The 11,781-nt window shown below is 36.1% G+C and overlaps 1 protein-coding gene across 3 annotated transcripts in view; it reads right to left on the bottom strand.

The window, feature by feature from the left end:
* Window positions 1-361: 361 nt before the first annotated feature.
* The window catches only part of ACBD5 (acyl-CoA binding domain containing 5), a 35,724-nt gene continuing 24,304 nt past the window's right edge, over window positions 362-11,781 (bottom strand). For all 3 annotated transcript variants that reach the window (XM_081932924.1, XM_081932925.1, XM_081932926.1), the window contains 3 exons: window positions 11,104-11,145; window positions 9,186-9,295; window positions 362-5,400 (listed from right to left, as the gene is read on the bottom strand). In XM_081932924.1, the coding sequence (XP_081789050.1) occupies window positions 5,388-5,400; window positions 9,186-9,295; window positions 11,104-11,145 (165 nt within the window). In that variant the 3' untranslated portion in view covers window positions 362-5,387. The remainder of the gene's footprint in view (window positions 5,401-9,185; window positions 9,296-11,103; window positions 11,146-11,781) is intronic.

Here is an 11,781-nt window from a genome sequence, read left to right as displayed (position 1 = left end):
ACACTGGAACTCTACAATGCTTTTTTATTTTCAGTAGGTTGATGTTGAAATTTAACTTGATTTAAATTTAAACTCTTAATCCATTTAAACTTTTTTCATCACGTTTATTTAATTTTATATTATTTATACATATCAATGCGTGAATGGCGTGATACATGGGTATCATACATTTCTATACAAATAGGCATAATATTATTACTTATAGTTATTACATTTCATTTTCATTATTTCACATTGTTTACACATATCTTTTACTACCTGCCTTCAGTTTCTAAACATCCCTCTTTCACATATCTTAATATCATAATATATATTATTCACCTCTTATTTCTATTTCTTTTATTTTTTTCATATCACTGTAATATTCAAAGATGTTTATTTTCTATTTCCCATCTTTTGCCTGTTTTATTATTCATATTTCTCTTATTTAGATCTTCACATCAATTTATGTTAAAATTTCATCCTTCATTCTTTCATTATTCAATGTCTCAATGTACACTTCTAGTACCAATCACAATCATTTAAACATTTAAAATACATCTATTCATGTTCTTTCCAATCCTCCATGTGATTCTGTGGTTAATACACATTTACATTAAAGTATATTCTTTTATTATCTAATCACTAATCATCAATCTTATAATTTCACTGCTAATCATATTTTTATGTATATTTAATAATATCACCATTCAAATTCTAATTTTCTAATTAATGCTTAATTCTTATTCATAATTCCTCTATTTCATTCTTCATATTTGGTTATATTAGAATATTATCCTAATTTATCAGATTACGTACAAAATATTTATCCAGCCTATATAATTCTGATATTAATACACATATTTTTATTGAAATATATTCATGGGAGATCTTTTACTGTCTCTTTTTTTCTTTATCCATCATCTATTGCCTGCATCAGAAGTTTTAGTCTTTTTTTTTGCCTCCCATATTCTTCTCTTAAGTATTTTATTCCATTACTTCTAGATCTATATTCTGACTATGCAATCTAACTTTTTCTCCCCTCTACCCTTTCCCACTGTCTAATTTTAAAGCTATTTGTTCTAGCCCCTATCTCTTTTCTCCAGATACCTTCCTGTTTCTCCCATTCCCTTTTATAATCTTTTATAAAGTATTTTCCTCCTGTTTTAATTCCTTAATCATTATTAGTTTGTGGTAATATCTCCTCGTCTTCTTATTGCTGGTTTCTCAATTCTGCTTTCCCCTCCATTCCTTCTGGTGCTCCTTTCTTTCCTCATTGTCCTGGTCTTTGCTCATTGTTCCTTGTATAATATTTTTCCATTTTTGATTTATGTGATCAAATATTTCCACCATCTCATGTTGTTCCTGTATAAGGTCCTTAATACTTTGAAACATCAGCTCCATTCTGTTCAGATCTCCACTCACTTCTGCCTTGTGCTGCATCTTTAATGGGTCTCCTTTTTAGCCAGTTATCCAGGAATCGATTCAAAACAGAGCTTCCAAATCACAATTTTTAATATCTCATCAATAATCAATCAAATCAATTTAAATACACCAGGGAATTATCCGAGCCTCTTCAAGGCACTTTTATACATTAATAATATTCAGGGGTCTTTTAACTAAAGTTCTTATTTAATATTTAAATCTCCAGATTAGAGTAGATAAATATAGTCCAGTAAGTATTTTCAGTTTTCAGCTGGTTAATCACAGGCTTGCATAGTTCCTCTCTCATAAACACACGGTGCTCCCTGCTTCAACCTCTTTGCAATGTTATTGGCAAATCTGATTTTAATTATTTTAAATTATAAATCCAATAAGTAAAGCAGTATCAATAAAAAATATTTTAGGTCCATAATTCCAGCATTTTAAAATTCCTTCTCGATACCACATCTTTTTACTTTGAGAGTTCAATTTTCTGTTTCTTAAAAAATTATCTTCATAAATTATCTGGTATTTTTTCAAAGTGCTTGTTCGCAGCTTTAACAAGTAGTTCTAAATATATATTCCCCTTAGATTGCCTTTGGGTCAAATTTCAACAATTTGTCAACAATCTCACCCAGTTCACACACCATTCACCTTCTCCGCTCCTGCACTGTCTTAGGTATTCAGATGATCCCCAGCACGGCAGCCATATTTGCTGCTGCTGCTCCTCGTCTTTGGATGATTTTCCAAATCAGGGAGGAAAGAAGCAGCTTTCCTTGACCTACAAGGCACCTCCCTTTACTTCACCACCCCTACAGGTGGTGGCTATGGCTCCTATTGTAGCCCTCCGACGAGGAGAGCTGAGAGTGGGGCCGTGGAACTCACTTCTGATCATGCCAGAAGTACAGCCAGAAGTCTGGTGTCCTTTTAAATTCTTAATGTATGCATTTATGTAAAGACTGATAATAGAATTCACCAATATTCTGGGAGTCCTGATATTTCCCTCCTGGCCTATGATACAAACTAATATACAATTATTATTTTGTGGGTTAGTGCGCTTTTGTCAATATTCTACTCCAGTAATTGACTGGACAAGCTACTGCATATTTTCTTGGCAAAATGTTTTGGAAGTGGTTTGCCATTGCCTAAGGCTGAGAGAGACTGACTTAAAGTCACCCAGCTCGCTTTGTGCCTAAGGTAGGATTAAGACCGCAAATGTATAATTTGTGCTTTAATCATGCACCAGAACTGACTCTTACAATTATACAAGACCATTAACAAATCTTAGGGTAATATACTCCTATCATTCTTTTATTTGAAATGTTGTTTTACAAAAGATTCAAATGATTTATCTTAAAATTTAACCATAAAAACATGTTCTAAATAATATAACAGAAGTGTTTGACTTCTGCAATTACAGTATTTGTACATAATATATATATAAAGTTGATTTTCAAACTTTGAAACCTTAAAGAGCATAATTTTTTCCCATTAGTCTCATCAATTACAGTGTAGTACATCATTATCTGGAAATATGGAAACCTGTCAGTTTTAGTTCATTTTCTTTTTCACTATAACCAGGAGGCAATCACTTTAAGCTGCATTGCAAAACAGCTGAAGATCATATCAACCCCCCAAAATTAGCCTTCACCGTTTTCTGTCTTCTTTCTAATTGCATTTAGAAAACTACTACAGCTGTTATACCCTTATATAGATAGGATCGATAGGCAGAAATATAAAATGAGAATGCTAAAATGATTTCCTTAAAGCAATTTAGGGGGGGGGGGATGGACTACAAAAGCAAGGATTAAAACAAAGGAAAAGTTAAAAGTTTACAGTAAAAGTTTACTGTAACAGTCAAACATTTTGCTTATCTGTTACAGTAAAAATGAATGTTCTGGATTCAGCAATATGGAAACATTACAGAAACAGCCAGCTGTGGCTTCGTACAATATTCATATCTATACAGCCTGATAAAATTTATAAACTCTTGCAGGAAGGTAGGAGTATGTGGTCTAAAGAATGGCCAACAATGTGACCCAAATTCTGCCTGATCTATATAAAATTGTGTATGTTTGTGTGTGTAACAGCATAACTCTGGAACACCAGAGCAATTTCAACCAAACTTGTTACATAGATAATTTACTATCTGGAGAAAAATACTGTGGAGGTAAGACACCCCTAACACCCCTTGGGATGTGTGTTCTGTTAAGATACAACCTGTTGTGCCTTTAAATGACTTCTACTGTATTGCTGTAAAATGGCTTCTACTGTACAGCATAGTGGAATTGCCATGGTAACAGCTTCACAGTACTCCACAAGCAGGTTCTCTCTGGTAAGGGGGAAAATCCAACATTAGAAATTACGTTTGGTCTGGACATTTTCCCCCTATAAATAAATACCCGGGCAATGCCAGGCTGTTTGCTAGTTTTATATAAAATATGAGCAGAACTTCAAACACACTTGCTTTGCTGCCACCTTGAGTTTTCTGACCATATCCTGCAAATGCACCTGCATAAAGATCTATATGGCTTGAAGCATTTACTTTTCCTCAAGGTGACATTCAGACCGCTAAACCTGCAATATTGAACAACTACAGCTGAAAGATTTACTGTTTTATAAATTCAAGAGCCAATCTCTGGACAGAGTGCAAACTGCAGGGGATGTTTTAACACTGATGAATGCTCAGTCATAAGAACAAAGCACCTAGCTTTTGGATAATATAATGTCACCAAATTTAGGGTTCCTGGAGCATGTTAAGATTTGCTTGCATCCCTCTTGTAGGCACTGTACATGGCAGGGGCTTCCTGCCCCCTGTTGCCACGATGGCTGAAAGCTTCCTTCCATTCTGATGTTGAAAAGAGCTGAAAGCAATCATATAAGCTCTTAAGACATTTTACTTTTTTTAAAAAGTGAGCCTGCTTGCAAGTATCATAGTCTTATTCATTTCGATACATTTCTTCCAGTGTTGAATACAGTACAATGAATTGCCCAGTCCTAATTAATCAGTGGGAGTATCTTAACAGCAGAGTTGGTTGCATAGCTTTAGAAAAAGTATAGCTGTTAACACCATTTTTCCATTGGCATCTACTTACAAAGTATTTCTTTACAAATGCAGAACAGCATCATTGAGCAAGTTTTTAATATGCAAAACGTATGACTAAGTATTAATTAAATTGGACTTTTTGAATAAAGATAGTACTTAGATGTGTTCATGACTTGTTCATACCTGCCCTGAGGTTGCACTTAATTTAGTATCTTCAGAGCTGTTTTCCTTTCTTAAGCATTTTGTCCAATCAACTACTTTGAATCAATTGTGCTATTTGTGACTCACTTGAGTATTATTACACTGAAATGTATGGCTATGCCTAGTTTTGTGGCTTTTAAAAATATATAATCTTGGTGGCATCTGTGGAAGCAAAATCAACAGCCTCAAACACTTTATTAAAAAGTTATCACATATACTAGCAGTTAGAAATTAGACCCAATACTCTTAAATGCAATAGTAGTGATCCTGTTTATTTTGGCCTTTGGGGGTGTACCGTTTACTCAATCTATTGCGTGTCTAACCAAAAGGCTGTTATTATAAATCAAATCATACAGTTATAGTACTATGGAATTTGGGGGGAGGGGATACATGCTTTCAAGGATTTTTCCTCTCTTTTCTAAAGACTTATTTTTTCTCCCCAATAGGAACTGAAAATTAAAGACATTATACAAACTGTTCATCAGGAAGGTGTTGTCATAATAATTGTAGTTCATATGATTGCTTAGTAGGACAGTTGTATTTATTCTATTAGAAATATAGGAAAAATGTCTCATTCAAGTATAGAATCTTCAGTAGTGCAAAAAGAAAAAGAAAAATGTTAAGGAAAAAGACAAGGATGTTTTAATCATTCCAGGGCTTATATTTCCTGTGTTAACTATAGTATTTTTCAAAATCTTCCCATACTAGTAGTTCTTAAGCAAAATCAGGAATGGAAGGCTCAGTTCTGTTTTCTGAAAGAGAGAGGAGAGGCAGAGATTATCAACTTCAGTGCAAACCCATGCATTTCTACTGAAAATACAGGCATATACATTTCTTCCAGTGAGATTATTTCTCAAAATTCATGCAAAATGCCCCCTTAATTTCTCTTTTATTTGTAAATAACAGAGCTAGACATTTAGTATTCTTCCTAGTGTAAACTTTAACGTGTAAGCACATAATTAATAAGCTAAATGTTATATATAAAGTTCAATTTATGAATTTTAATCTTAAAACAGAAAAGGTTTCTTTGCAACACGATTTCTGTTACTGAAACCCTTAAATATTTAACAAAGCTCTCAGGTTCATATATATTCTTTCATCTATACCTTCCTTGACTTACGACCATAGTAGAACCTGCCTATTAGAGTCATAAGTCATGATAGTTGTAAAAGGGTCAACTACATGACCAAGCCATTTTTATGACATTTTTTGTGGTAGTAATGTGAACACAGCAATTGTAAAGTGACTGTGGCAGTCCTTAAGTGAATCAATTGGTTGCTATGGGGCATTTTTGCTGAAAACTAGAATACAAGGTTTGAACAAAAAGGTTGTAAAGTGCAGTCATGTGACTGCAAGACACTACAAACAGATGTAAATGTGGAGCAGCTACCAAGGCCTAATGTGGTCACGTGACTGTGGGAATGGAGAAAGCCGCTGGAATTCAGAACCAAGTTGTAACTATCCCCAGGGAAGTCTATCATAACTTCAGTTATTAAGCGAATAATCATAAGTCTAAGACTATCTATATGTTTGCTTGGGAAGTTTCCATTATTATTATTTAATTGTATAAATATATAAATAGGAGAAAGAAGATACTATGTTAAAGAGGTGAACTTGCTCTTTTAAATCTGTAATCAACCTCATTAATGCTTCTTGAGCGTAATAAAATAGCAGCTTGTGCTTTGCCTCAACCACAGGATAAATGTTATAGCCACAAACAAAAACTGCATTCAGATTAATATAGTTTGAATTCAGCCAATATGTCTACATTTTCTCTCCCCACAAGACTGTTGGATACTGGATAATTCTGCATTGTACAGAGTGTATCTATTTGTCATGGCATGTATCTATTTGTCTTTGATTATGAAATAATTTCAAATATGTATCTGTAAGAAACCCTTTTTTTATACAGCAAAACAAAAATTCTACACGCTTGTGAAAAATCCTTCTGCATTGTTAATTATTCTAATCTGCCAGAATCAAAAACAGAAAACACCCAGAGGTAAGGATTTGTTATTTTCCACTTCTAAGTAACTGATCCAATAACACATAGCAAAAATCTTTTTGAACCTTTACTCTTATTTTAGACATCCTTATTATGGACTGCTACTGGAGGCCCTGGGTGAGTAGAAGGATAGTAAGATGAACAGTGAAAAAGAATTCAGAAAGTGGGGGGCGGGGGAAAGCCTATCCTCCATTGCTCCATAACAATAATGTACACAGCTGAGATAAAGTTGCGTATCAGGTTTGGCAAGCAGGGCCCAATCTTGTAACTCTTGTCCTACTTACATTGGAAACTTGCAAATTCTGTGCTATTCCATTCTACAGAATAACAGAATTGAAAGGGACTTTGCAAGTCTTTAGTCCAACCCTCTACTCAATCAGGAGACCCTATACCACTCCAGACAAACAACCAGCCAATCCCTCCTTAAAAACTTCCCTTGTTGGAGCATCCACAACCTCTAGAGGAAAGCCACTCCACTGACTTCTCACTGTCAGGAAATTTCTCCTTAGTTCTAGGTTGGAATTCTCCTTGAAAAGTTTCCATCCATTGCATTTTGCTCTGTCCTCGGGTGCTTTGGAGAATAGACTGACTCCCTCTTCACTCTGACAGCTCTTCAAATATTGCAAGTTTGTTATCATACCACCCCTGGTCCTTGTCAGACTTGTCAGTGATATTAACATCCCCTGTGATCTCAGTACTATTCCTCTGTTGATGTACCCTAGGACTGCATTGCCTGTTTTGGCTGCTGCAGCACACACTACTAGCTCACACTTAACAAGTTGCCCACTAGACTCCTAGGTTTTTCCAACAGTTTGAGCAATGTGCCATTTATTCTACACCTGCGCATTTGTTTTTTCTTGCCCTATTATTTTACTTGCCACCAAATTCAATTTTTTTGGACAGGCCCAGCGTTTTGGTCTGTCAGGATCTTTCTGGATTTTTGAGCCTTTTCTTCTAAAGTCTTCTTTATCCCTTCAGCTTGATGTCATCTGCAAATCTGATGAATTCCCCTTCTATCCACTTATTTAAATCAATTATGAAGATGCTGAAAATATTGGGCCCCTTGGGTTACCCCACCGCATGCTTCCCTCCCGGTAGTTTCATTCAGGACTACATATTGACTGAAATTCTGCCCTTTTAAAACAGACACATATTAAAAAGCCCAGAGCTTTAGTCCCAAAGGTGGATCTTGAGGTTGTTGCTTTTTACACAACTCAGACAAATGCTCTTGTTCCTAAACAGGATTTATGGAGCGAATACTCTTGATGATTGCCCCCACTGATTGATCTGGCATTGCTGAATAAATAAAAGAAGAATGAAAAAGAAAAGAAAAAAAATTGGAGAAAACAGATTGCTGTGTTAAGAATCAGTAGAACCTTTTACAGAATTGTGTTGGTGATGGAACTATATGCAATTTTCCTCCAGTGAGGTTAGATTAAAAGACCAGGCAAATCTAGCCCATAATCACCCTATTGATCCTCTGTAGTAGAAGATAGATTAGAAATTATTCCAGATCAGTCCTAATCCAACACTTTAACTATACACAATATTTTCCATTACCAGTATTCATTAAAATATGTGTCAATGTAATCTATAAAATCTGCAGATAGGTTACAGCTATAAGATATACTAGTATATTCTCACTATTTTAGATACATTTATTTATATTTTATTTCCACTTTTGTACCTTTTCCCATACTCTGGATGTGTCCAACAAACCACATATATGTAAAAAAACAATGTAATGAAACTCAAAAATTCTTAAACTTGGGAAACGCTGCCCATTCTCTATATACTTCTTGCAAAAGGAGATTTAGCAAGGGGACTGGAGGCTAAAATAGGGAATTGAAGGCTAAAACATATGAAGAACAGTTGCTGGAATTGGGTGTGTCTAAATTTGATGAAAAGAAGGATTAGGGGAGACATGATAGCAGTGTTCCAATATCTCAGGGGTTGCCACAAAGAAGTGGGAGTCAAACTATTCTCCAAAGCACCTGAGGGCAGAACAAGAAGCAATGGCTGGAAACTAATCAAGGAGAGAACTAAGGAGAAATTTCCTGACAGAACAATTAATCAGTGAAACAACTTGCCTCCAGAAATCGTAAGTGCTCCAACACTGGACGTTTTAAAGAAGAGATTGTATAACCGTTTGTCTGAAGTGGGGTAGGGTTTCCTGCCTAAGCAGAGGTGGACTAGATCTTCAAGGTCCCTTCCAACATTCTATTCTATTCCATTCTATTCTATTCTATTCTATTCTATTCTATTCCTATTCCTATTCTCAACATTTGTATTAAATGGCTAAATTCAATCTTAGCTAGATAGTGTCTGGTATTTCCCAGTATAGCACAGTCTGATTGACTAGAATTGATCTTTTAAGGTTTGTGAAAGTATATTTCTTCCAGACTAAGATGGATGCCAAGCTTTTGTATGCAAAACATGCTTATTATTCCCAAGACTTGGGGTAAGAATTAAGTTGTTCCTAAAGGTTAAGACATAAAGTGTGTATAACTCTAATTGATACCTTATTCTTACCTTCTTCTTCTTTGAAGATATAAATGCACCAGCCATTGAGTAACAAAGGGCCATAAAACGGCAAAGGTTAAAGTACCAGGGGAAATCTCAAAGGGCCACCATGATGGTTTCTAAATGGCATACAAAATTCATGTTCACCAATAAATATTAAATCATCACCTGCTATAAAAATTTCAACATTAAATATTAAAATGTCCCTGGTAATAATCACCTATGTAGCTCAAAAATCATAAATAAGATGCCTATCAACTATTTAAAAACACTTCCATCAAGATGACCATCATCTCCCAAGACTTTGGAATAATTGTTGTTCTGACAAAAACTTTTAAGGATTACTGTATAAGTTTGCAACCAAACTGTGGTTCATATGTTATCGCAAGTTAAGCAAACACTGTTTTGCCACACTTCACTATTTCTGAAGAGCTTTTTTAATTTTATATGTACCACCGTAAAATTACATTTAACATAACACTATTGAAATTGTCCTGCAATTTGAGTATTTTCTCTGAAAGTAAATAAACATTGAAAGATTTAAATTACTTGTTAGCAGCTGCCAATGTAGCAACACAAATTTGTTTCTTAACATACATTAAAATGTTCAATATGTTTTTTTATTTCAATTTATTTCTGTTGGCCATTTTGGTCTGAACGCTGGCATGCAACCTTTGAAAATACAGTTCTTGACTTCCATTTATTTACTGATGGTTCAAAGTTACGAAAGCCTCAGAAAAAATAACTTATTATCTATCCTCAAATGTTTGACTTTCGTACCAACCCTTGTGTCAAGTGATCACAATTTGGGTGCTTGGCAACCTTTACTTTACTTTTACTTTTATTTAGACTTTTATACTGCCCCCTCTCCCTAAAGGGACTCGGGGCGGTGTACAGTCAGATAAAACACAACAAGATAGAAAATACAAACATAAAAGAGGAGGCAATAAGAAACTGTACAAAAAGCAAAGCAGTTAAAAACAATATTTAAATAACCCTAAAAATACCCAATTAAAATATCTGCCAGGAGGTAGAATAAGACTATGAATGGGCCAGGCCGGCTAAACGGAACAGGTGAGTCTTCAGTTTTTGTCGGAAGGAGCGGAAGTCGGTGGTGGTTCTGATATCGGGGGGAGGTCATTCCAGAGGGTTGGGCCCATCACAGAGAAGGCTCTACTCCTAGGCGCCGCCCGTTGGCATTGCTAGCTTGCATTTACAACAGTACTTTGTTAATAAATATAAATTCAACACAAATATAGTTTGATGTAAAAGTGACAGCCTGTGAAGGCTCCTGCATTGGGGCTGAAAGGTGAAAGTGGCAGCAGCTTGCTTCATCCCATATTTGGTTAGACTCTCTCCTAGTAAAGCTGACAAAGCAAGGACAGCCTGTGGCTTAGAGGGTAATATATCTACCTAATATGCAAGTAGCCTAGGTTTGAATCCCAGAAGGGTCTGGCTAGCTAATGAGAGCTAAAGAGCTTGAAATAGATCTGTACTAGTCTCTCTTTATTTGTCAGTAAATATAAATTCAACACAGTTGCAACTGACTGCAAGTTGCATTCTAGCCAGCTTACTTCTAATAAACAAAGTCCATTGAAGAAGTCAGGTTCACTTAATGTGTATGATAAAAATGTCCCCCAAATCAGGTCCAGTTATTTGATGATGGCATTAATGACATCATTGTTTAGAGTCCAAAATTCCAATCCCAGTTATGCTCGTAAATTGTGAACTACCTCTAATTAGATGAAACAATAAACTCATTCATCTTTTCAATATAGTTAAAATAACATTTAAAATATTTTCTGGGATAGTTTCTTAGATACTGGGGTGCAAAAAACTCTTCTATTCTAATCTGTGCAGTTTAAGAAAATCACAATAAAGCTCTAAACTGATTTATTTGTATATTAAGAAGTAAATAAAAATCTACCTTAACAGGTGCCTCAGGCTGATTATTTGGCTGTAGTGTTGCCTACAAACACAAACCAATTGAAATTGAGTCAGTGTACCATTTTGCTCAATTGATAGTTTCAGTCAAAGACACATGAAAGTTTTAGTAACCTATACTAGACCAGGGGTGTCAAATTCAAGGCCCGCATGCCAAATCCGGCCTGCATGGTGTTTAAATCTGGCCCGCGGTGCTATGGTGCCTGGCAGCCAAAATTGGGCACAGGGAGGCTGCATGAGCCCCTCACCCCCGTGCCCCGTTTTAGGCATGGACAGCTTCCTGCAGCACTTTGCCAGCCAAAAAAAAACATGGGGGGGGCTGCACCCCATTTTGGCTGGTAGGATGCTGCAGGAGATGTCCGGTCCATCACATCTCCTCCCCTCCCACCAGCTGGGCCAGGGAGGAGAACTATAATGCTGATCCGGCCCTCGAAGAAATCCAGTTTGACACCCATGTACTAGACCAGTGGTCGGCAAGCCGCGGCTCGCGAGCCACACGCGGCTCTTTACACATTTTAATGCGGCTCTTCTGTGTGCTGGGCGCCCGTTCCCCCCCTCCTCTCGGGCACTTCAAAACAAGCGCCCCTTTCCCTTTTTTCTTTTCGACCCACAATGATTAGGGAGGATCCTGAAGTCAGGCGGGGACGAGAAGCGAGGAGGC

This window comes from Natrix helvetica (assembly GCF_964273705.1).
Source record: "Natrix helvetica genome assembly, chromosome: Z".
Classification (NCBI taxonomy): domain Eukaryota; kingdom Metazoa; phylum Chordata; class Lepidosauria; order Squamata; family Natricidae; genus Natrix; species Natrix helvetica.
Note: the sequence above shows the minus strand (reverse complement) of the source record. Positions and strands in the feature narration are given on the sequence as shown.